The sequence below is a fragment of the Heterocephalus glaber genome, unplaced genomic scaffold, assembly GCF_053883595.1.
Source record: "Heterocephalus glaber isolate CG9 unplaced genomic scaffold, H.glaber_assembly_v1.0 deba00001452, whole genome shotgun sequence".
Taxonomy (NCBI): domain Eukaryota; kingdom Metazoa; phylum Chordata; class Mammalia; order Rodentia; family Bathyergidae; genus Heterocephalus; species Heterocephalus glaber.
In genome coordinates this window covers 21,278,564-21,303,318 of record NW_028258302.1, presented here as the reverse complement: position 1 = coordinate 21,303,318, position 24,755 = coordinate 21,278,564, and the positions used below count along the sequence as shown (strand labels likewise).

The 24,755-nt window shown below is 43.9% G+C and overlaps 2 protein-coding genes across 4 annotated transcripts in view; one reads left to right on the top strand and one right to left on the bottom strand.

Annotated features, from left to right (window-relative positions):
• The window catches only part of Otud3 (OTU deubiquitinase 3), a 29,115-nt gene extending 14,810 nt beyond the window's left edge, over window positions 1–14,305 (top strand). For all 3 annotated transcript variants that reach the window (XM_004850454.3, XM_087215680.1, XM_087215679.1), the window contains exons 5-8: window positions 6,028–6,159; window positions 6,631–6,727; window positions 8,080–8,261; window positions 9,213–14,305. In XM_004850454.3, coding sequence (XP_004850511.2) covers window positions 6,028–6,159; window positions 6,631–6,727; window positions 8,080–8,261; window positions 9,213–9,389 — 588 coding nt within the window. In that variant the 3' untranslated portion in view covers window positions 9,390–14,305. The remainder of the gene's footprint in view (window positions 1–6,027; window positions 6,160–6,630; window positions 6,728–8,079; window positions 8,262–9,212) is intronic.
• A 4,097-nt stretch (window positions 14,306–18,402) lies between these two features.
• Window positions 18,403–22,433, bottom strand: Pla2g2e (phospholipase A2 group IIE). The gene is made up of 3 exons (XM_004851063.3): window positions 22,277–22,433; window positions 22,005–22,111; window positions 18,403–20,291 (listed from the first exon to the last, which is right to left on the bottom strand). Exons 1-3 carry the CDS (start codon window positions 22,378–22,380, stop codon window positions 20,119–20,121), a joined length of 384 nt encoding a protein of 127 aa, XP_004851120.3. The 5' UTR covers window positions 22,381–22,433; the 3' UTR covers window positions 18,403–20,118.
• Window positions 22,434–24,755: the final 2,322 nt, after the last annotated feature.

The following is a 24,755-nucleotide window of genomic DNA, read 5'->3' as shown; positions in this document are numbered from 1 at the left end:
TGTTATTCTTCTTTGCATCTTCTAGTAGCTGCTGGATTAATTTCTCATGTTCCCTTACAATTTTAAAGCAATTTTTCTTTTCCTGGTCACTAATTGCAATCTTATCTTCTATATGTGAAATTCTATCCTCACATTGGTTCATTCTGCTGCGCAGACTTTCGATGGAGTTTTTAATCTCTTGGAAATCTGTTTGTATCTTTTTTATGGATTCCATTTGTTTCCTATGTTGGGATTCCATCATGTTCCTCAGATCCTCTATTTTTTTATCTGTGTCCTCTAGATTTATTAATCATGTCTTGCACCATGAGCAAAATCTTTGCTGTTATCTGAGTAATTATTTCTGATTTCATTTTTCCCAGATCCTCTTTTGTTGCCAGTTCAGAGAGTCCAGGTGGTTGAGTATCAGAGTGTTCCATCTCGTTTCCCTTTGGGGTTGCTGTAGGTGATCCAGAAGTCTGTTTTTGAGGCTTGTTTATGTGTCTTCTCATTTCCACGGTGGGGGTGGGGGTGCTTCTGGTGCCCACGTGGCTCACCTTCTGTGCCCTAGGAGCTTGGGATGGCAGTGGGGGAGCTTCCTTCTGGGTGCTGGGACCAGCTCAGCTTCTCTGCCCTAGGAGCTTGGGATGGCAGCAGGGGAGCTTCCTTCCGGGTGCTAGGACCAGCTGAGCTGCACTGCCCTAGGAGCCTGGGATGGAGGCGGGGAGCTTCCCTCCGGGTGCTGGGACTGGCTCACCCTCTCTCTGATGACATCATTTTTTAAAGTTTTATTTCTTGAGTAGGTTACATGGTGTGTGTGACCATGGGTCAGAATTAAAAATGTGTAGCAGGAGGGCCGGGGATTTAGCTCAGTGGTTCCACTGCCTGCCTTGCAAGTGCAAGGTCTGAGTTTGATCCCCCGTACCAAAAAAAATGTGTAACAGAAGATGTAGTAATTGTTACCCTCCTACCCTTGTTCTTTAACCATACCATTGCCTTCCCTGGGTGCAGATTTTATAGATCTCTATAAATTAAAAATATAGACATATATAAATACAAACTATCTATAAAAATCTCAGAGATATGTATATATGTGCACTGTTCCACTTTTGCTACTTTTTACACCCTCCCCATCCCCAATTGTATCCTGTACACTGCACAACCTAACACAGTCACTTTACACTACTTTTTTTTTTTTTTTTCGTACTGGGGATTGAACTAGGGTCCTTGTGCTTGCAAGGCAGGTGGCAGAACCACTGAGCTAAATCCCTGGCCCTACACTGCTTTTTAATGTAGGTTTTAATTTGTAACAGTACGTAAGAAGCTTTCTGTATCTTCTTTAAAGGCTGCATGGTATTCTCTTGAACAGATGCCTTGTAACATGTTGACCAGACCCTCATTGATGGACTTTTGATGTTTTTGAAGTTTTCACTATTAAAACCAGGATGCAGTTCCTTATATGTACCTCATTTCACACATGTGTGAGTGTATTTTCAAGCTAAATTCATAGAAAGTTCTGCATCAAAGGCTTTTGATAGATACTGCCAAATTACTTTCTATTGACATTTATCAATTTATATTCTTAACTTATGTGCCTCTTTCCCTGCGCCTTTGCCAGTACACTACCAAATTTTTTAATGTTTTCTTAACATAGTTTTAATTTGAATTTTTTTTAATTAGTCAATTTATACATTTTTTCCTGTTTTTAAACCTATTTGTGTTTCCTTTTTAATGGACTGTATTTATTTTCTTTGCCCTTTTTTCTTATTAAAATTATCTTAATGATTTTTGAGGAGCTTTTTGTATATTAGGGAAATTAGCCTTTCTGTGATACAAATTGCAAATATTTTTTCAGTTTGTCATTTGTGTTTTTCTTCTGTCTTCTATGATATTTGCTATGAGATTTTCAGACTTTTATGTGGTTAATTTATTAATATTTTCTTTCTTTAATTTATTAATATTTCCCTCTCCTTTCCTCCTCTTCCCTCCCTTCCCTTCTCTTCTTTCTTTTGGTTAATTTATCGCTGTTTCTCTCTTTCCCCTCCTCCTTCCCCTTGTGGTGCTGTGGATCAAACCTAGGTCCATATGCATTCTAGGCAAGCACTCTACTACTGAGCTACATCCCCACCCAATCACTTGATGTTTTCTTATATTCCTTTGGGTTTTGGGTTATAACTAGGAAGACTTTATATACTCTGAGGTTAAAAAGAATTCTCCCATAGTTTACTATAGTAATTTTATAGTTTAATTAAAACATTTTTTCCCTTGGTACTGGAGATTGAACCTAGGCCCTTTACATTGTGCTGCATGCCTAGCCCTTTTTATTTTGAGACAGCATCTTACTAAGTTGCCCAGGTGGGCCTTGAACTTATGATCTTCTGCTTCAGCTTCCCAGAGTGCCAGGATTGCAGGCATATGCCACTATGCCTGGTGTGGCTTCCTTCGATATTTATATTCTCTAGCGATGTGCGATTAGGAGTCTAACTTGACATTTTCTTTGGGATTGCGTAATTGTACACAAACTTTATTCATTATACATTTTTTTCCACTTATTTAAAATGCCACAACCCCTACCCCATACTAAATTCCTATATGTATTTGGGTGTGTTTTTAGACATTTCATTCTGTTCCACTGATCTATTTATGTATTGATGCTCCATTATGTTAATTAGTTCATTTAAAAATCTGATAGAATTTTTCACTCATAATTACTTTTCTTTTTAATAATTTCCTATATAGTCTTTTAAAAAATAAAAATACTAGAATCAGTATGTCAAGTTAAAAAGTCTGTTGTGTTTTTAATTGGAATCACATTAAGTTAGTAAATTAACTTAGGGAAAAATTGACATCTTTATGATATTGAATCTTGCTAGCCAAGGATTGGGTATACTTTTAAAATTTGTTTGATTTTTTTTTGTGTGTATAATTTATAGGAGCATTTTCATAAAGGTTTTGCCTATCTTTTGTTGATTTTATTCTTAGGTGGTTTTTGTGTTATTTGTTCTTAAGGTATAGAAAGGATCTTTCTTTTTCCTTTTCATATTTCATTTCCTGGATGGTTATCTATCATTTTATATGAGAACTACTAACAAAATGCCAATTATATACCCAGATAGCATACAGAATTACCTTTTTAAAAAACTGAAGTAAAAGACATATGACATAAAATAGACCATTTTAAAAGCATAGAATTTAGTGGCACTTGGTACTCCCCATGTTGTGCTACTACTTCCTCTGCCTAGTTCCAAAGCAATTTTGTCACTGTAAAAGAAAACCCTGCACTCAAGCAGCCACTCTACCTATTCCCCCTTCCCCGCAACCATAGAGACTGCCTCCTTGTCTCTCTGCATTTACTTACTCTAGACATTTCATGTGGGTGTAGTTTATAATATGTGACCTTCCCTATATGCCCTCATTGAGCATAATGTTTTTGAAATTTATCCACGTTGTAGCATGTATCACTACTTTTTAAAAAAAGGCTGAATAATATTCCATTGCATGACTTTTAGTTTCTCTAATCATCTTTTGATGGGCATTTGGGCTGTTCTCACCTTTTGCCCCTTGACAATAGTACTGCTGTGAGTGTTTGTGTATATATTTGTTCAGAACTTGTTTTGAATCTTGGGAGATATACCTGGGAGTGCAATTGCTGGGTTATGTGGTAAATTCTAAATTTAACTTTCTAAGGAACTGCCAACCTCTTTTTCAAAGTGGCTATATCGTTTTACATCACTACCAGCGATTTCTCTACCTTCCCTCCAATACTTGTTTTTATTTATTTGTTTTTAATGGCCATCGTAGTATTTAGTGGTTTTAATTTGGATTTTCTTAATGACTAATGATGTTGAATATTTTCTATGCATCTTGCCATTTGTATAGCTTTGGAGAAATAACTATTCAAGTCCTTTGCCTATTTTTTTTGGTACCAGGGATCCAACTCGGGTCCTTGCGCTTGCAAGGCAGGTGACAGAACCAGTGAGTTAAATCTCCGGCCCCCCTTTGTCTATTTTTTAATTGGGTTGTCTGTTTTTGAGTTGTAAGAGTTCTTAGTATATTTTAGAAGATTCTTATCAAGTGAATGATTTGCCACATTATTTATTTATATTTTTTAATGAGTAACAAAATGTATTAGTAATAGTTTTTCCATAAAAAAAGCCCAGAGCCAGGTTACTTTACTGCAAAATTCTATCCTATATTTTAAAAAATACAAATTATTCATAAATTATTAAAAAATTTGAAATGAAGAGAATTCTTCCAAATTCATTCATTCATGCTGTGTTAGTTACTTTTTTCTCATTGCTGAGACAAAATACCCAACACCCAAAGTTAGAGGGGAAGGGGTTTATTTGGCTTACAGTTCGTAGAGGTTTCAGTCTACAGTTGGCTGGCGCCAAGACAGGGATGACAAACAGACATTGCAGAGGAGAAACAAGATGGTATACACAAGGTAGCAAAGGCAAAAGAGGAGTTTAACAGTGTCTTTCTGCCCCTTTTATCTTATTCAGAGTACTGGGATTAGGGCGGTGCCAAACTAATCACTCACATGTACTGGTTTAGTAATCACCCGCCCTTAACCCCGGCATTATATATTCCAGATTTAACTACCTCTGAAAAAGAAAGTCCCACCTCATCCACATGGGGCTTTGGGGGACATCTAAATACAAACTACCCCTGGCCCCCCAAAGACTCATGCATATCCCTTTGTTCAAAAAAGCACTTAGTCCATCTCTAAGAGCTGCCAAAGTCCTAATAGTTTCAGCCTTGCTGAAAAGTCCAAGTCCAAAGTCTCCTCTGAGATTTAAGGCAAGCCCCAGTACAAGTGAAAAAAAAGTCAAACATTTCCAACATTCAGTGGCCCAAGATAGACATTAAAATTTTTATTTGTAGTATTATTTTTGTTGTTGATTTTTTTTTTCCCGCAAAACAGAATTATCTGCAAGTGATGATTTTTTTTCCTTAATTTTTTTACTTCTAATTTCTTTGCCTTGGTTAATTGCATTGGCTGTTGCCTCTAAAATGTTTTAAAATAATAATGGTGGTAGTGAAAAATCTTTATGTTCCTTACTGAAATGGAAATGAAGACATCATTCTGTGATTATTTAGCTATGCCTATACTTTAGCTTATTTCCAATTATCCACCAGTGTAAATAACATTGTTATGAACATTTTTATGTAAATCCTTTTTGTATTTGACATTTCCTTGGCTAAATTCCAAAACTGTGAAACTACTTGATTGAAGACTCATTAACAAATTGTTAAGGTATAATTTAAGAAATAGTTTTGTATTAACATTGTAAGGAGTAAACTGCTCTTTGCTGGACTCCACTTACCTGGACTTGCAAAAAATTGAAACATTTTTGCCTATTTACCCATCTTCCTCTGCAAATAGAAAACAGTACGTGGTTGAGTGAGTTGCAGGGGGATGGTTTTAGCTTTTCTGGCTTAGGCTTCAGTTGTAGAGGCCTCTTGTACTCCAGGCAGTCTGTTCTTTGTTCAAGCTTTATTTTAGTGTTTGCATTGGCACATTCCTGTGAGTGTGGTGGTGTGGATCTGAGGTGAGCTGAGGCATGCTGTGTTTTGTATCCCAGAGTTGGAGGATGATCAGGTAGGGCCTGGGACCTGGATGCGAGTTGTATATCATCTTTCTTCTAAACCAGCATTGTTCTGCAAAAGCTTATCAGGTACAAGTGTAGATAGCCCTCTTCTGCAGCTATTCAGCTCACAGCTCTGGAAGTGAGCGCGAGGAGAAGCATGTGGTGTCGGGCTCAGCAGTCACCACCAACATGTTGGTATCTAGAAACCACAGGAGCTCTGATGATGTTCTTGCTGAGGGGTCATCTCACCTCTTTGGGCTTTTTATTCTTTTGTGGTGGCCTGGTGCCTCAGTCTGTGGATGAAATTTAGCCTACTCACTGCTATTCCCTTCAGATTGTCTCTGGAATCTTCCCCGCATGTGTAGCTAGATGTTTAGACTAGATTATAGTGCCTGTGTTGAAGTTTCTAAATAGTTTCCTAGAGTTTCATAATTATTATGCTTTTTATTTCTTTTAGTTTCAGATACTTCATCAACATGAATCAAATAAAAGAGAAAAAATCAAGACAAAGGGAGTTGACTTAGAAGATGACCTAAGAGATGAAGTAGAAGATGCTGTCCAGAAAGTTTGTAATGCAACTGGATGTTTGGTTAGTATTCCTGCCATGCTGCGATGCTTTATAAACAAGTGTTGCTGTTTCTAGTTTACCTGCTAGTTTTGTAGCCTTTCTCTAGCATGCTAACCTGTGATAGGCCAAACAGGTCCAGGAGATTGGAGTTTTAGGTTTTGTGATATGATTTAATGAGAGCTGTTTATTCATTTCTGTTTTGCTAGACTTTACCCAATATTGCTCAGAATTCTAAGGAGTAGATTTAATTTTTTCTGACTAATGTTCACAGTAGTAACATTTACAGTTTTATAAAGAAAATTTATTTGCAAATGTATTTTGGTTTTTTAAAGTAACCAACCGTATTTGAAATTGATGTTTTCTAAAGGAGAGGGTCTTGAAACCTTATGTTAGTGATGGTAGTTACATGTTTGTGTTTACCAGAATAATGAAGTAGGACTAGGTAGAAAAGTATACCCAGAGTCTTGAAGTGTTTCTTTGTTTTTTGAATAGGATTTTGATTTAATAGTCCAGAACCTGGAAGCTGAAAATTATAACATTGAATCTGCAATAATTGCAGTGCTTCAGATGAACCAGGGGAAAAGAAATAGTAAGTCTGTTACTGTTATTTATATCTTTAAAATGATTGTATTGGTGATTTTCCAAATATTTATATTTCTTAATTTTAGTTTTATTGTTTATTATTTTGTGATACTAGGGATTGAACTCAGGAGCTTTGCACTGAGCTACATCTCCAGCCCTTTTTGAGACAGGGTCTTGCTAAGTTGTTCAGTTGCCTGGGATGGTCATCCTCAGCCTCCAAATGTGTGTGTGTGTGTGTGTGTGTGTGTGTGTGTGTGTGTGTGTGTAATATATATATATGTTTTATATATATATATATATATTTTTTTTTTTGTACCATGGCTCGAACTCGGGTCCTTGTGCTTGCTCAGCAGGCAAGTAGGCAGCGAAAGTACTGAGCTAAATCCCCGGCCCCCAAATGTATATTTTTAATCAGCTCACATGTAGTAGTTGCACTGTTGTTTATCCATTCACTCAGCAATTGCTTATTGAGTGCTTCCTATATGATGGCATTTTTTATGAGTTCCTGGCCCTGCATTAAGAGTTTGAGGGTGGGAGAGGATGGTGGAGACAGGTAGGTAGCCTGGGTAACATAATAGTACCTAATGGAGTAGGGAAGAGGGTGCTAGGAGAATACATGAGAATGGAGGCCTAACCCACTCTTGGAAGGTTGAAGCATCTCTGGGAGGATTCTTTCCAGAAGTAAGATCTTGTAAGACTCAAATGAGAAGAAATACCTTGTTTTTCTGATGGAAATGTTTAGAGTCTTAGCACCTATCAACTGATGATAATTAAGATTTTTTTTTTACTTGAACTGAGTTTAATTATGTGACATAGAGGAGGGAAGAAAGGTGTAGCATCTTAATAATTTCTCGAATCATTTACTTAAAATGATGTCAATAAATACTTGTTGCCAGAGATTGTATTTACTTACTATTCCTGACATAATAGTTTTCCAAGTGGTTAATATTTTGTATCCACTTTGGATAATCAGCATGCCATCTTCAAAAGCCGTAGGTAACTGGGTCTTCTGACGTTGATTAGTGTTATTTGGTATCTGCTGTTTAATATGTGTACCTGACAGGCGGAGAGTGAGACTGGGAGCTACATTTTAAGTATTATTTAATCTTAGTTCAAATTTTAGTAGCCACAGGTTATTTAAAAATTTATCCAAGTTTTGCCAATCATTTTGTCCTCATATTTCCTACTGTACCGACCTGATATTAGAATTTGTCTTAAGGAATTGCTTGAAACAGGATTGTTTCTTCCTAAATGACAGTCATTTGGGGATCCAGGTGCAGTTGGAGTCATTTAACACGGGAAACACATTATATGAGTCTGTTAGAGTCTCAATTTTAATAAAATACCTTTTTCTGTAAGACACAGAGGAGAATCCTGAGCCCAGTGGCCGAGTGCTCAAGCAGTGTGATCCTTTATGGGAGGAGGGCGGCACCGGCACCAGAATCTTTGGAAATCAGAGCTTAAATGAAGGCAAGACTGAAAAGAGTAAGGCACGAGCCAGCCCTAGTGAAGAAAACAAAGCACATAACCAGCTTCCAAAGGTAGGAAGGAGGGGCTTGAAAGGGCTAAGGTGGGCTGCCAAAATTCTGTGGCAGTGGTGGGAACCTGAATTTCATGTTAGTTAGTATTTTTCTTTTGATTTCTAAAAGTAATTATTGTGGAAAATCTGAGGGATGCATAAAGGCTTATCAAGAAGCAGAATGAAGACTTTACCTTGTTTGGTGTACACAGAGATAACCAGAAGGATGCATGTGCTGAAACTGTCTTCTGTGTACAAACAGGGAGCCTTCTGCCACGTAACGTTGCATGTGGGTTCTTCCCATTTTAGTCTACACTTTTCATAAATGTCACGTCTGCAATGAACAGCTTTGTATATACATCTTTGTGTTTTGAGTTATTTTCTTGCATAGAATCCCAGGAGTGTAGTTAACAGGTTAAAGGGCTTGGAAACTGAATCTTTTTAAGGCTTTTGGTAAATCATCAGATACTTCCTAGAAAAGTTGTACATTTCCCTCCCTGCTTCCCACTCCTACAAGTAGATAAGACATCATTTTACTGATTTTGGAGTTCATTTGAAAGACTTCTATTAAGAAGTTCTGAATTTAAAATGCTACCTGTGGTGAAAAGCCACAATCAGAGGCAAAGATGTGAGCTTTGAGTGTTTTATTTCACTTACCTGGGCTCCTAAAATAGGGAAAAGGCCCTTTGGCCTTTTTGAGTGTTGTCTCTTGCTAGACTGGGAGTAATGTCTCTTTAGGTCATCTTTTGAATTGGCTTATGAGGAGAATGGAATTGATTTTGTTTGCTAGTTCAGCAAGGGGATATACATTTCAATGTAAATTGGAGCGGTAATGGAAAATGATTGTTTGTGGTCTCTTAGGCTGGTTCTGTTCTTGCTGAGAAGCAGTCCGAGCCCTGTGTAGCTGTGAGCCCAGCATCTCCTTGTAGCAGGCAGTGTGCTGGCTGACTTTGGCAGTTGACTCCTCTTTCAGGTCTCAAACAAGCACAGGAGGGAGCAGCAGCGGCTGGAGAAGAAGAAACGACAAGAGGAAAGGCATCGTCTCAAAGCTCTGGAGAGCAGGAGCAGCCATAGGGACAACAACAGAAGTGAAGCAGATGTGAACACACAAGTCACCTTGGTGAAGACCTTTGCTGCTCTGAACATCTGAGTCTCAGGCCTCCTGGGAACTGTGAGAAGCAGAGGGAAAATGGAGTGCGGCAAACCAGGCTTTCCAGCGAGGCTATCCTTTGACAGAATGAAACATAACCAACAAAACCCACACAGAAAGAAGTTCATACTGAATTAGTTCCTTTCAAGCTGCCTCTTTTTTGTTCAGTTTTGTCAGTGCTGCGTTTTGTTTCATGAAAATGCAGAGAAGGCATTCATATTCTGTAATACCAATTTAAAATACTGAGTTTTAGGGGTAGATAGGTAGGTCAGGAAAAACCCTTTAAGTGTGGCTTTGTTTGCCCTCAGAATCAGAGTTCAGTGACCCTGGGATCTTCCCTTAACTTGGGGGGTGAGTTTTGCTGTAATTATTCATGAAGTAGTTTAGAGTAATTATTAGAAATTCAGAATGATACATTTTTTAGTTTCTCTTTCATTTTCAAACAGATATCAACATATAGGGTGGCTTATAAATGATTTCCATCTCAGGAAAATACTTAGATTTAATTTCATTCTTATCTAGGTTATTCAGAAATTAATTCAGATAGTGTTTTCCCAAAGTAATGCAATATGAGGGGTGGCCTGCAGCTGTCTGGGTAGAAATTAAACAACTGTGTCTCTCTCCTTCCTGACTGATGTCATTTCAGATGGTTTCACTGGAACTCAAGCCATAGGATGAGTGCACCTGACTGTCAGGGACTCTGCTAAGAAGTTGACAGTGGTATTGTTTTGGGTATTTGTTTCTCGATGGCAGGAAGATGGTGTGGTACTACTTGTGAGGCAGTTCTGGGATTCTGATTATCTGTGGAGTAGAGTTTGTGGTTGTAAAGGGAGATGTTGGGACTCCTGGGTTTATGCCTAGGAAGAGCCAAAATAGTATTCGCTTTTATAGGAGAGGAAATCTGGAAGGATATATAAGGGTTTTTTTGTGTTCACAATTTAAGTAACTACATTCTTTCCAATGATTCTAGACTTAGAAAAATGCCTTCAGAGAAATAAAAGGTAACTTGATCATTTAGGTCGCTACATTTTCTTGGTGTCTTGGAAATGAAGTCCCATAGAAGGTGGCATTTAATTTTTCTTTTTTTCTTTTTTTTTTTTTGGTACCAGGGATTGAACTCGGGACATTGTGCTTCCGAGGCAGGTGGTGGCACCACTGAGCTAAATTCCTGGCCCCTTGATTATTTTTATTTAAGCCCCATTGGGGATTTTGATGTAAGGAAAACTCCAGCTTTGCCTGAGGCTGGCAGTGACTTAGGTTAGACCAGCAGGGAAGGGACCTCCCTTGGCTAAGGCCAGCGATTGACTCCAGAGCTCTGATACAGATTGAGGCAGTGGACAGATCACATTCCCAAAATGGAGTGTGGTGGATGTGAACTTTAAAATTGTCCCAAATGAGGTAACCAGTCTTAGACACAGGTCTTCGGTTTCTGGGAACCTAGTATTTGGGCAAATAATGTATCCCGACTCAAAAGGTAATTTATTTGTTGTCTCCTTCACCCCTAGATTTCTGTTAAGACTCTGGAGGCGCAGGGTTATGTCATTGTCTGGGAAGGCTCTGGATCTATCAAATTGTTACTGTCAGCAGCCTGTTTGCTTTCTTCAGTTTTAATGACATCTTTCAAATTTTTGTTTTACTTTGGGATCGTGTGGTTGGCGCAAGAGACTTCTCATGCTCCCAGGACGTTGTAATGTGGGCTTTTTCCTGGTTACAGTACACCACAGTATTTCACAGATTTTAGAACTGCACAGCAGTTTTTCTCTATACATTGGTGAGTCCACCTTTGAGACTCTAAGACTCAGTCCAAACAAGGGAAGGCACTCTGCTGCCTTCCCCTAAGGGTGTGGAGTCAGGTGCTTGAGAATCGAGTCTTCTTTCACCTCTGGGCAGATTCCTGGCTGGCTGAGCTTTTCTGAATGAACAGCTTTCTTACCTGCTTTGTACTGCTTACGTGCAGAAGACTAGATCGTCTCAGAAAGATCAAGATTATGTACCAGAAACTCAGAATTCAAAGTTAGAAATAGTGTACAGGAGACCCATTGTCAACAGTAGTAGAATTGCATTATTAACTTGGTTAATGAAGTGGCCTTGGGCCTTACTGGGCTTTTGAAATTTTAGAAGCTGCTAAAGTCACTAGACAATATTGGGAACATTTATTTATAAATTACCTAATTCTGATAATAGGCTCTAGCATTTCTGGGGTACAATAACAGTGGTTTTAAAAACTAATCCAATGATTTTGGTAATCTTCTTTTATGATCATTTCACAGCTTTCCAGTTGGTTTTTGTTTAGTGTGTTAATTATTGGAAATGGGATACAAGCATCCAACTTCCATGGTACCTTCTCACTAAGGGCCTGAATTTAGACTTCACTGCCACAGTCTCACTGAAATGAGAGGCAGATGGAACCCGGAGGGCTGGTTGCCTTAGCAGGCATTGGCGATCACTTCATTGGCAGCCATGTTGGAGGCCCAGTGTGTTTGGTCTTGGGGTGACAACTGTTCGTAGCTGATGCCCCTGTGCACTTACTTGTGTGGATCTCTACGGGGACTGAATCCGTCAGCTTCCAGGGTCATGTCTTGGCTACACAGGAGTAATTTGGCCTGAGATTGTCTTGGAAGCTTGTAGTGAAGCCAGGAGAAAGAGGATGCAGCAATGTTTTATAGCTACTCACTGGCCCTGTCAACTACATATAAAGGTTTTGTGGATTTTAAGATTTTTTTTTTTTTAAAGGTCAAAATAAGAGAAAAAAATGTTAAAACGTTAGTGGCAACGGCTTTGAGCTAGAAGTAGATATATTAAAACAACATAACCACAACTTTTAAATAGCATAGTTGCCACCAGGAGATATAAATGTATATATATGTATATTTAATTTTTCAGTGACATAAACATACACTTTCAGGAAGGAAATCTGCTTGAGAAATTGTGGCAGAAGAATCCTCAATGTTAGAAGTTGTCGATAGTCTCTTTTGTAAGCTCTGGAACACTTCTAGGCCAGTTTTGATTATGAGAGCCGGGAAGTGGGCTCTCCCCTGTGGAGCCGCTGGAGCTGTAACACTGCCCACTGCCCTTCTTCCCTGGGGAATTGGTACAGTGTGAAGTGTGGCGGGGTGTGGGGGGCCACTGGGAGGGACCTTGTGCAGGTGAGGTGAGAGTTGCTCACACGTTATGTGGTCGAATTGGGTGGACTTTGGCAGTGGACCACACTTACAGTGAGACCCTGTAGTCAATGTGCAGTTTCTCCCCTTTTGAGAAACTAGAGTCTGCCTGTGTTTTATTGGGTCGACATAGAATGCCCTCAGTCTACCTCTGAAATGTTCAGCTTCAACATTTTAGTTTGACACAGAGAACACTTGCATCCCTGGTCAGAAGTGATGAATTCCCATCCTGACTGGGGGTGCTTTGAGAGCAGGAAGAGGATGGGGCTTCCTGATTGTGCTGCCTCTGCAGCCCTCCCGATGCCCATGTTGGGCAGATACATAGCCCTTCACCTCTGTACCTCAGTGGACGCTCTGCTTCTCTCCTGGAGCCTCAGGGTTTGACGCAGTGTCTCAGTTTTGTCATTCTCATTAGGTGAGGTTTTATTTGCCTTCACTTGGAGACCAGGGGTTTGCTCAAACTCTGGGCCTTCCTTCCACAGTCTTCTGATCTTATTTAATAATGGGACTTTTTACGTTCTCCTGTCATCCTTGAATTGAAGATCTAAATGCATATTGAAGTTATAACAAATCTGCCCTCACGTATTAGAAGGGGGAAATTGAGCATTTCTGGTAATGGAGATAAGAGTGAGTCTCTGTGGTAAGCATGAATCCAGTGTGTAACTCCCACCCCTCTGAGGCTGGGCACAGGAAAGACCCATGCCTTGTGGTCAGCCTGGCCCTCCTCTTTTGTCTCCCAGCTAAAATTCCCTTTCAGAACCTCAGGCTCTTAACAGTTTCTTCCAAGCAGTTCTTTCTAGAGGCTCTCTGTTTAACTGTCCTCATAAGGACTACTTTGTAGCTCAATTAAAATGTTGAGTACCTTTTCGAAGTTACTTGAGAAGGGGCTGGTTCAGTGCAAGGATAATTCCCACAAAAGCACTTACTTTTGCACAGTGAGTTTAATCAGGGCATACCCATGATTTGGAGTTTCTTCTCGCTGTGCTGAGCTTCATGGAAGTTCCTGATCACTGGAGGAAACCTCTGGGGTCTGGCTCTCATCCTTTGTCTGTCAACATCTAGCAGGTCCCTGATGCCAGCTGACCATGACAATCACTCAAGCTCAGTCACAGACCTCTGCCTGGGGTTTGATCCCCTGGCAAGTTTCTCAGCTGAAACTTGAGCCAAGCTGATGTGAGGCTTCTCACGTCTTCCCACCTCTGAGGTTCAGTTCCCACGGCACCTGCCCTCCCAGCATCCCTCACCAGCACTAAGCTCAGAGAAGGGGAGAAGAGAGCCGGGGATCGGACTTGGCACCTCTGTGCTCCCCTTCCTGGTTCCAAAGTGCCAGTGTGCTCAGTCTCCTTGGGAAGGAGGGCAGGAGTGTCTAGGGAAGGGGCCTTCTCTTTGTCCTAATTGCACTATTCTTGTTCTAGCTTCGGTCTGAAGATATTTAAGACCTCCATGGGGTCATGATCTGTAGACTTAGCAAGTCTGCCTTATCTATGGAGCTCGGGGTGAGAAATATGACCATATCTGATGTCCATAGTTCATTTCCCCTAGGCTGTTTCTTTCGTCAGATTTGTGTTCATCTGAACCATTTTATTTTTTATTTACCAAAGTACTGTACTTGGCTATTTGCAGTGTTTTCAAAACCAAATGTTTCTGTTTGTGTTTTTAATCTTCAATACTTGGTGCAATAGAAGCTGCAAAGATGTGCCACTTTATCTATGAAATGGAGTTTTGTATACTAATAAATTCTAGTTTGAAACCAAAGTTTCATGCTGCATGCATGTTTTCTTTATTATTGTGTTGGGGATTGAACCCAGGGCTTTATGGATTCTAGACAGGCAGTCTGCTCCTGAGCTATGTCCCCAGCTCAGGTTGTCTTTTATCAGTATCTGGCCACCATTTGAGTGAATGAGAGCGACCAAGAAAAGCATGCTGGGAAATGTCCTTGTTAGGGATCTTTGCACACGTGTGTGTGTGTGTGTGTGTGTGTGTGTATTGTGTCCATGTGTGCATGTATGCTGGTGGGTTAGGTGTTGTTCTAGTTGGGTGATCTCTTGGGATCTGGCATCCATGAAGCTTTGGTACAGGTGAGTATCACCACAGTACACACTGGCAGACCCCCTAAGGCCTGAACACCTAAGGTTTCTGCCCAATACCTCAGAACAGTTCTGGTGTCCAATTGTCTCAATGCTGAGTACTGTCAGCTGTCACTTTAGGATTCCTCTGGGACCCTGAGAGTTAGCTTGATCCCATTCTGAGAGGAGGCTCATGTCCACAGACACACATGGACAGCGGTGACTGGGACAGGTTCCCCTAGAAGTGACCCACGGAGCAGGGAGAACGATGGCCACAGAAAACCAGAGGGAGGGGCAGCCTCAGGGCTCCTGGCAGGGCCAGTCCACACCAGGGCTCTGGCCAATCAAGAGGTGACTGGAGCTGGCTCACTAGACCTCCCTGACCTTATGACTTTGACCTTCACTCCTCCTGTTGTCTATTCTTATTTTTGTACTCAAAATGCAGCTTTCTGAATTGGCTCTTTATAGTAAAAGGGCCAGAAAATATTCTGGCTACTGGCAGAGAAATTCTCCCATGCTCACTTAAACCTTCCTTATGTTATTTTAGTCTCCGTCCACACCTGAGACACCAGACATCTCAGGGTGGACCATACTATCCAGTTCCTAAGCCTCAGGCCCAGAGTGCAGAGTGGTGACCCAACTGAGGTTCATTCAGGAGGATTGTGCAAGGGACCAGAGTGATGTCCCAGTTTAGGTGCTGGCCCCATTGCAAAACTTCAGTGGCCTCAATTCCATTCCAAGAATTCAGCTGGGGCCAGGTCCCCTTTTCTGGGGATCAGAGGGATTTCATGTCTAGGGTAAGGGGACCTATCAGGCATTTCTAGCTGGGAGGCTGGATGAGTTTTTCAGGATGGAGTGTTTTCAGGACAGGTGGGGACAAGTGGCCATGCCCTTGTTCACAAGTCCCTTCTTGACAACTGCTCATAGTTAAGTACCAGGGGTTTCGAGTTACCCATCAGCCAGAAGCTCCACAAGCACCTGGTCTACCTCCCCTCACACAGCGTATCGTGGCTTGTACAATAATTCATAAAATGCCCTGTGTCTCTGGTTCTCGCTGGACTGCTGGAGAAAAGAAAACTCTCAGACCATAGTTAGGCAGATTTACAACTTTTTGGTTGAAAAGTATTGAAACCAGTCCTGCCACTCGATAGATTCTGGCTGGGTAGAAGGAAACATTTCCAACTTCCTGGATAAACTAGCTGGAACTTCCCTGTGGTATAAGAACTTGGGTCTGAGGTTTTTCCCTGCTTTTTCACCCATCCAAACATCCAAGAATCCATCTAACATTTATTGACTCTACTGTTTATGGCTCTGATTTCTGGGCATTGAAACTGACATGGATCCTGTACTCGAAAAGCTTTCAAAGCTGGGTGTGGTGGCATATGCCTGTAATTCCAGGCTGGGAGGCTGAGGCAGGAGGATTGCCACGAGGCCCGGCTGGGCTACATAATGAGTTTAAGGCCAGTTTGAACTACACAGTGAGACCCTGTCTCAGTAAACAACAAAAAAGCTTTCAGACCAGGGACAAAAGTGGACATGTAATTGTGACCCAAGGGAACATATGCCCTAAAGGAAGGCTGGTAAGATGGCTGTGAATTCAGCAGAGAAATTGAAAGATTTGATGAAGGAGACAACATTTGGACTGGGTGTGCAGGGGGAGATATGATGCAGAAATAGGGAACAAGGGAATTTATCATGGAAGGACCATCATAAGCAGAACCTTGGAGTGGGAAGTTCCATGTATTTAGGACAGTATATTAAGGATACACAGTTTGGAGAAAGACTGGAAACTTAATTCTTCAAACACTTCTCATTTGCCTTTTGCCACTGGAAAAGTAATGCTGTGCTTGCTGAGTGAATTCTAAAAATCAAGTACACTTAGTCCAGCCTGCTGACTTTTCAGTGTGTGGCATTGGCCCAACCATGTACTCTGACCTGGGGACATTACAGACTGCAGCCCTCCAAGGAAAATGCTGCATCATCTTTCCAGCCACTTTCAGCTATTTGACTTTGGGGACCATAAGATGAGGAGCGCTCAGATGATAGTTTCCCAGTGGCTATTCCAAGGAATTAGTATATTATTTATCCTATCTATAGAGTCACTTCCTTAGAATAGTTCCAGTGCCCATGAATTCAACTGAACAGATACTTCTTTAGCATCAGTGTAATGAATGCAGTAGGGGAGGCAAAAAACACACAGGGTGATAGAACGAAGATGGGGTATCTATAATGTCCCTGGTACTTGAGTACATTGTCTCAGTCTTAAAACCACCAGCGAGGCTGAGGGTTCTAACTCCATTTACTGACATAAATAACTGGCCTGAGATCACAGATTGGTAATAGAGGCAGAGTTTGAATCCAAGGCCACCTGCCTCCACTGTAGAGAACCCAAATAAGTGACTAAGCAGCACTAGGAAAGGTCTAAGCACATGGCTGGACAGTTCAGAGGAGGTTGAGTCTCCAGTTGGAAGAGGCAGAATTTGTAAAGCACTCAATGCATGTGAGAGCAAAGGAAACAGGTGGAGAGAAGCTGCTCCGTGAAGGAATAAAGGGACAGAAGAGGTGAGCATGTCCCAGGAGTGATGAGAATAGTTGGATTGGAGACAGAAAAATAGATGGAGCCCAGCATTGTATGACAGGGACTGGTGGACCACGGTGAGCCGCTGATGGTTGGGGGAGGGGCAGAAGAGCGATGTGATGGAAATCAAGCAATCAGTGGTCAGGGTAGAAACTAGATGGAGGATGGAGGCCTGAGAACCTTTGGTCCTGGTACCTCCTTAGCTTTGGCCTAGAACTGACTAGTGTAGAACACTTGGCATCTGTCTGCCAGTTGAACCGATCTTAATTTTTCTGTATCTCCAGCATCCAGCAGAGGTCCAGAAGCGTAGTTTGTACAACTTACCAAAGGAAAGAATGAACCTTAATAAAGTATTCAGTTCAGTTCTATAGTGGTGACACTGCAAAGAACCCCAAAGAAGCAGACAAATGTCTGTGAAATCGTAATCACTCTTTGGTTAGCTCAGAAATTCCATTGTGTTTTCTAATTACTTGTTCATCAAGTTAATTGACATACTTCATACATAGCTTTTGTTCTAGGCTAAGTAGAAACAAAAGCAAAACCAATATAAATCCTGTCATCAAAACTGGAGAGGCAAGCTGTGAAACATTCCAGTAACAATGTCCCCTCCCCAGCCTTGACGGTCTCTTGGGCCATCCATCCATCCATCCATCCTTCCATCCAGTGAATTGATACACATAAAGCACCTAAACAGTGCCCTAAAAATACCCAGTGCTTAATAAATGTTACCTATTATTGTTATGCTGTTTCATTCATTCATTCATCTTTTTCATTCATTCACAGGACACAAATGTGCATCATTTATGTGCTAGGCGTATAACTGCTTTTATATATACTGGCTTATTTAAATCTTGCCACAACCAAATTGCCAGAGAAATGTCATTGTTCCATTTTACAAATGTAGAGATGAAGGCTGTGACCATTTATCAGCATGCCTTAGATTTTCATGTGTACAGTTGGAGGTCTTGTTAACCCACTGATTCTGATTCAGCAGGTCTGGAGTCAGGTCAAGGTTTCTGCCTTTCTAATAAGATGCTGTTTCTATCCATGGGCCCCACTGAGTGGTGAGATCTACAGCACAGTGGGAGAACAAAGGTTGGAGAACCTGGAGCTTCTGACTTCAGTTCAGGGGTTTTCTTTCCTTTTTCACAAGTCTTCACCTGGAAATCAGGAGATGGTACTGTAGATACACACATGTGCAAGTGCAATTTAGACAGACTACTTGATTTCATTCATCGATCATTTATTGAGCCCTGGAAAAACACAGCATAAGACTGGTCTGTGGCCAAGCAGCCCACAGCTTGGTTGGGGAGAAAATAAGAGTCCACATGGAGTTCTGGTTCCTAACTTGTAATTTTTGGTTTGTTGAACAGTTCCACAATTATAAGATCACCAGGTATTCCTCCTATTATACCTGAAGTCCACCTTGCCCAGAAAGAACCTCTCCATCCACCTACATCAGTGTTTCCTTGAGTTTCTTATTTTTGGGTAGAAACCATCATCCCAAGGTTGTTGCAAGGCATTCTTTTGGTGATCTCTCAGCATATTTATTATTGAAAATGCACACCCAGAAGTTTATCTAGCCCAGAAGCACACTGCCCACTCCCTGAAAGGAAATCCAGGTGTAAGACAAATTCAGGGTTCTGTCTAAAATGGACACCAGAGGGCGCCTCAGGACCACTTTTCCTGACAAATGCGTGTCATACTCCTCCGTGTAAGCCATTTTTGCTCTAAGACACCGCCTTCCAGTGATTGGAGTCACAGCAGCAAAAGCACATGCACACGTCCATCCCCAACTTCACTTGTTAACACGGAGCTTCTTTGCCTTTTGAAGTTCATGACAAAGCATCCCTTTGATTTCTTAGTCCTGACTGTTGAGCACAGGTAATGAGAAGGATGAGGGAAGACCATGTTTACTGGGCTTGGGCTGTGAGCTTTGCCCAGCACAGTGCATTTGACATCCTTTGTCTCATTAAGTAGGTTCAGATTGTAGCTCGTGGAGCTGCTGTAGCTGTAGTTAGGAGTAAAACCTGCCAAAGCACATCACTTCCAGAGTAGGCTGTGTGCCTCCTGGTGGGAATCCTTTAGTGCTGTTGAACTCTCCTTCTCCCTGTCAAGAGTCTGACCCAGCTGCATCTGCTTACAGCAGGTGAAAACTGTGAGACCCATCTGGTCTCTCCAAAGTGACAACTGTAGAATGTTGGTGGCTGATGCTACTTTTTTGAAGAAATGAAGGACTTGGGGTGAGGGTACTACTCCATAGGACATCCCCCCTGACTCCCAGATGTCTGTCATTGACAAAGTGGTTTGGATAAGATAAGATCGCTCTAAAGCAGTTTTTGCCGGTGGGAGTGTTCTGAGGCCTGATGACAGTGGGGACAATATTTTTAGGTTGATATTTTTCCTTCTTTTCACATTAAACCAGAAATATTCCTCCCAGAAATTGGCATGGTTGTCTTGGGTAAGATTGTAGAAGGTTAGGAAAAAAGAGCCACAGAAACTTACTGTTGTGGAAAAGTAAAAGGACTTAAAGTTGGCATTGTAGGCAGGGCCATCATGCCAGACTTGTTCCCACTGTGTTCCAGCGTCTAGCATGGGGGTGGCACAAGGTAGGTGCTCAAAATATGAATGAATGAAACTGCAGGCACTAAATCCTAGGGTATCAGAATCTGAGAATCAAAGAATATTAGGGAAATTATGGGGAAATATTATGCATTTATTCAGAAGAGGGAACCAGGATCCTGGGGGGGGCGGCTAGGGAATTTTATGGGTACCAGAGAATCCCATGGCTCCTGGGGCTCTTCCTGGAGAGAAAGGGTGGCCCAGGAAGCCACAGCCTGGGAGCATCGTGGGAGGGCCAAGTTTGCAGGAAAGGAGTTTTCCAGAGGGAGGGCTTTGGTTCTGAGCTTCCCCTGGCCTGGGATTTATGGCAGCCAGAGGCTGGGCTGAGGAGATGGGCAGGGTGGGGTGGGTCCCGTGCACAGCTTGTTGGGGTAATTGACATATTTGCGGTCGAAGGTGTCCAGGTTGTGGTGAAAGCAGAGTGCAGCCTTCTTGTCACACTCGCAGGTCTGCCTCTGGCAGGCGGTCCTGCCGGCTGGATGGGACAAGGCAAGTCAATGACTTTCGGATAGAGGTTCAGGCCTCCCGCTTGTAGACACAGATGGGGCACCTCCTGGATACTGGTGGGTCCATGCTCTTGACCCTGTCACCCACCCATAGTGGTAGAAGCCCCTGCTCTTGGGGGATGTGTCAGGGATTGGTGGGAGGCAAGGGCAGGGCCTGCTGGGGCCCAGGATACTGAGCCAGCCAGAAGTTTGCTCTTGTGTCCCTCCTTCCTCCCCCAAGTGCACTGTGATGGCTCTTAGCTCTCTCCTACATAGTGATTATGCACTGTCACCTGCCCCTGCCCAGGGGTATTTCTAGGACATCCCTTCCCTGTGACTGTGCACTGTGGCCATAAGCAGAGGGAAGCTAAGAAATGCAGCAATCAACCCCAGAGGGCCTGTGCAAGCCCAAGTGGCCTGTGTCCAGGCTGGGGCTGTTAGGCCAAGATGAGGCCTGCATGGGGGCCTCTGCTTGTCCCATCAGAGTGGACATGGCACATTTTTCTGCCCATACCCAGCCTGGTCAGACTTTCCCACTCCACCCTCCACACAGCTAGCTGGAATCAGTGCTACAGATGCCAGGGCCCTGGAAGGCTACTCTTCTCTCTGCTGCAGCTGCCTCTCTCTGCCCAGAGTGACTCTGGCTTGCTTTTGTCCCACAAAAACATTCTCCTGACCGGAAGGGTCCTGGTGTCTCACTTCCTACTCAAAGGAAAGCCTCAATTCCCACAGGATTCTGCCCACACCTACTATTTCGGCAGGATTGAGTAGAAGGGGCATGGTGCCCTAACAGCCTCTTTGGGATTCTCACCAGGAGCTGGACTGAGCTGGCAAAGCGAGCATGATAGCTGAGGAAGTAGACACTTTCTAGGGGCTGTCACCTGTCCCAAGTCACACAGTGGGTAGAAGGTGAAGCCCTGAGAAGAATCCAGAGCCTGTGTCTCACCTACCTGACACCTCCCTTCCCTTATTCTCTCAGCACCATCTTAACAGCTGATTATTCTAAACTTGCATGAACCCCTATCAATGGGGAGCTCACTACCTAACAAAGCTGCCCTGCTGAGCGGACCGCTGCAGAAACAAGAAGCTCTGAGTCAGCTCTGCCTTGGTCTGATGTCCCAGGTCTTTCTCTCACCCGCACCTGCTGGGCCCTGCCCTCCCTCCAGGCTGTGCTTGACTTTACAGCAGGAAGGCTTGGTCCTTTGATCTGCACGCCCTCCACACTCTCGTGGTGGGTGCGGGCTGCTTCCCCAGTTGGGCCCCAGAAGGAAGCTAATTGGTCCAAATAGGCACTGGATGTGGCAGAGTGGATGAAAATGGGCCCAGTCTTACAGCCTTACTAGGGAAATCTGCCCTTGGGAACAGGATCTACTGTCTCAAATTTAAGTTCCTGCTGGCTCCATCCTAGGGATGGGTGTGAGGCCAGCTGCTGGGGATGGGGTGTCTCTGGCTGGGGAGGAAGGACTGGGGCCAAGGCAGGATGAGGGCTGCGGTGACGGGCCATGGAGTTCTCTAGCCCCAGTGCCCAGTGGGCATCTGGGCAGATGGACAGGCCTCTCTAGTCTTAGGTGACAGTGGGAAACTCATGCCTCCAGCCCAGGTTCTGGCCCTGACAAGGTCAAAGGTCACTATCAGGAGGGGCTTCCTGTCTCACTCTGTACCCAACCCCTCCCAGTGTCTGGGTCACTCTAGGGTTCTCTTACCACAGACGATGCTACCCTGGTTGACAGAGAAGAGATACTTCTCCATTTTGGGTTCACAGCCCAGCTTCTCCACTCGCCCATAGCAGCAGTCATGGGCATGGCAGCACCTATGGGGTCATGGTCAACCTGCAGGGGCTCCCCAGGGTCAAGGGCCCAGAGGAGCTTCAAAGAGAGGGTTGGTCTCTGTGTCCAGGTTCCCTCAGATCCTCCCTCCTCCTGGGATGCTCCAGCCCCTCTTCTGCCCAGGGGTCCCCTACTGGCCGTTTTCTCACCAATCAGTCTGGTCCACAGGCCAGTGGGCACCACCAAGACCACAATAGCAGCCATAGTCATTGTACTGCAGTGCTGACTTCCCTGTCATCTTTTCGATCATCATCCCAAACTGGACCAGGTTCCCACTGGCCAGAGCCACTGTGGAGGGAGAGGGCAGAGGACAGCAGTTCCCTCAGGACCACTGAACATCTCATCCAGGGTCCGGCCCTAAGGTCTCCTCAAATCTAATCACAGACATATCAGTTGTCCAGTTAAGCTCCCCTCCACAAAGCACCCAACTACCAATAACAGTGACAGCAAGTAATACCTGGAACGGCACCCTTTGCACCCTAATCCCTTAATCCCCACCCCATCAGGTCCACGTCACCCACCCCATGGGCCCCCACTGTCTCCCAGAATATTGCTCACTCGCCCCTTCTGGGTCCTCCCCATTGGCTGTTCAAACCTCTCCAAAAGAATCGTTATCTTTTCCCCAGGTGGTGGCCCCTGTCTCCCCCAGAAGCACTCTGTCCCCCTTGATCTCACCAGACACCATTAGACATCTTTCCTAACCACCTTGCTGAGTCTCCCTGAATTCCTCAGTGTCCTTCTGGTTCAGTCTTGGTGGGGGTGGGAAGTGTCCACCAAGGCAGGCTGGAGCCAGAAACAGAAGCCAGGGTTGGGGAGGAACCCTGTGTGTACTGCTGGGCGCCCCCCAGCCCCTGTCCTGTGCCCCTCACCTCTTCTCAGGCTGCATTCTCCTCCTCTCCCTCCCCTCTCCTCTAGCCACTGCTAGTTTAGTCCAAACTGGCCTCAGGATCACCCTGGTTGGTGGCATGAAAAAGGTGACCTTCAGCATTTTGTACCCATGACCCTCTCAGTAGAGCCAGGCTCAGGGGCATCCAAGGATGCCAGATGGGGTAGGGATGGGGAAGGTCATGGAGGTCACTTACCCAGGACGAAAAGGAAGGTCAGGACAGGGGGAGGTCTCATCCTGGAGGGGAGTGAGGAGGGGGCAGAAGAGCCTGGTGCAGTGGAAGGAAGGGAGCCGGGTGGCCTTTGATCTCAGGGCACCTCCCACTTAGTTAAATACTCAGGTCCTGTCTACTCCCCATCATTAACCCCCGAGGAGTGCCCAGGATGCAGTGATTCTTGCAGGTCTGACACTTTGGCCAAGTCCCCAGGGGAGGGGCCAGGCAGCATGGAAGTGAGAGTGGGGGCCATCCCTGGCTCTCTTCCTTCTTCCACCCTTCCCAATACCCACCTCTTCCAGAATCACCATCCTACCTTCCACGGCCTGAGCCCGGGGGCCATCCATGGCTGCGCTGTGCTTTTCATTCTTGGCATTTCTTCCTCAGTCCTATTTTACCAATTCAGCAACTGAGACACAGAGAGACAGGGAGACTTCATTTCCCCCAGCCTGGGAGGGCCCAGTACCAAGCCTGTCATTTCCACGGTTCCACTGGGCAGAACCAGAGGCAAGAACCAAGAACCAAGGCTCCCCTGTCTTCCCTATTCCCAACCTGCAACTGGCATAACTCGACCATCCACTTCTGTCAATGTTCGGGGCTCGGGAGCTGCTGAGTCTGTGGCCAATCCTGGTTCCTCTGCTTATTACGTGACCTTGGGCAGGTCCTTTCCTTGCTAGAACCTCAGTTTTCCTGTCTGTGTTATAAGGATGGAAAGCCTCGCCTCCTTCCTGTTACTAAGCACCTGGACTTCTCTGAAGTGTCTCCAGGCACAGTGTTAACCCCCTCCCCAAAGGATCTCAGCAAGCCCTCAACTGCCCTCCCATTCTCTGGAGGGGAAACTGGAGCACATGCCTAAATAAACACTGAGCCACAATTTGGGCTCAGGCATCCCAAAGGATTTACCCAGGAAGGATAAATTATCCACCAGGCAAAGAAGGCACAGTGCCTAGTGCCTATAGAACTTTGGGGTGTCCTCTAAAATCTTCTAATTTCTTACAAAATCAGTATAATACAGTTTGGATTGTATTTGTCTTTACATTAACACAGTTGTAAAATTTAAGCTTTAATTTCTTTTTTTTTTTAAGCTGGAAGAAAGACCCATAGAGGAGAGAGGTCACACTGAGTCTCTGAGCAGAACCTGGCTTTGGGCCTTGATTTGGGGCCTGGGTCAGCCTCCTTTCTGGCAGAGGAGACTCAGGAGCTGTCAGTGGCTGGTAATTCCAGGAAGGAATCCAGACACAAACTGCAAGGGCGAGAGGCTGGAGCCCCTGGGGAGGTCTCGGCTTGAAGTCAGGCAGGAAAGGCTGAGCTACACCGGTCCCTGGGCCTCCATTTGGGTTTAAAGCTCAGCAAACATGCTATGCATGGTTCCTCAGCCCTGCCTCCAGCCCTGCCTGTTCACTCCTGCTAATGACTCCCCTGGGCCTCTCCTTGCTATGTTCTCACCCTGTGGTAGAGAAGATTGGGGGCTGGGGATCAGAGAGGGGAGTCCACCCACCCTGGAGCTCCCAGCGGCTGTGAGTCATGT

Bases quoted from the DNA above. Each gene is read 5' to 3' on its own strand.
- Pla2g2e (XM_004851063.3), bottom strand. From the start codon at position 22,380: ATGATGATCGAAAAGATGACAGGGAAGTCAGCACTGCAGTACAATGAC. The intron at 22,112-22,276 runs GTGAGAAAACGG...ATGACCCCATAG, and splicing joins CCTGTGGACCAGACTGATTG to GTGCTGCCATGCCCATGACT. The intron at 20,292-22,004 runs GTAAGAGAACCC...TGTCCCATCCAG, and splicing joins CCAGGGTAGCATCGTCTGTG to CCGGCAGGACCGCCTGCCAG.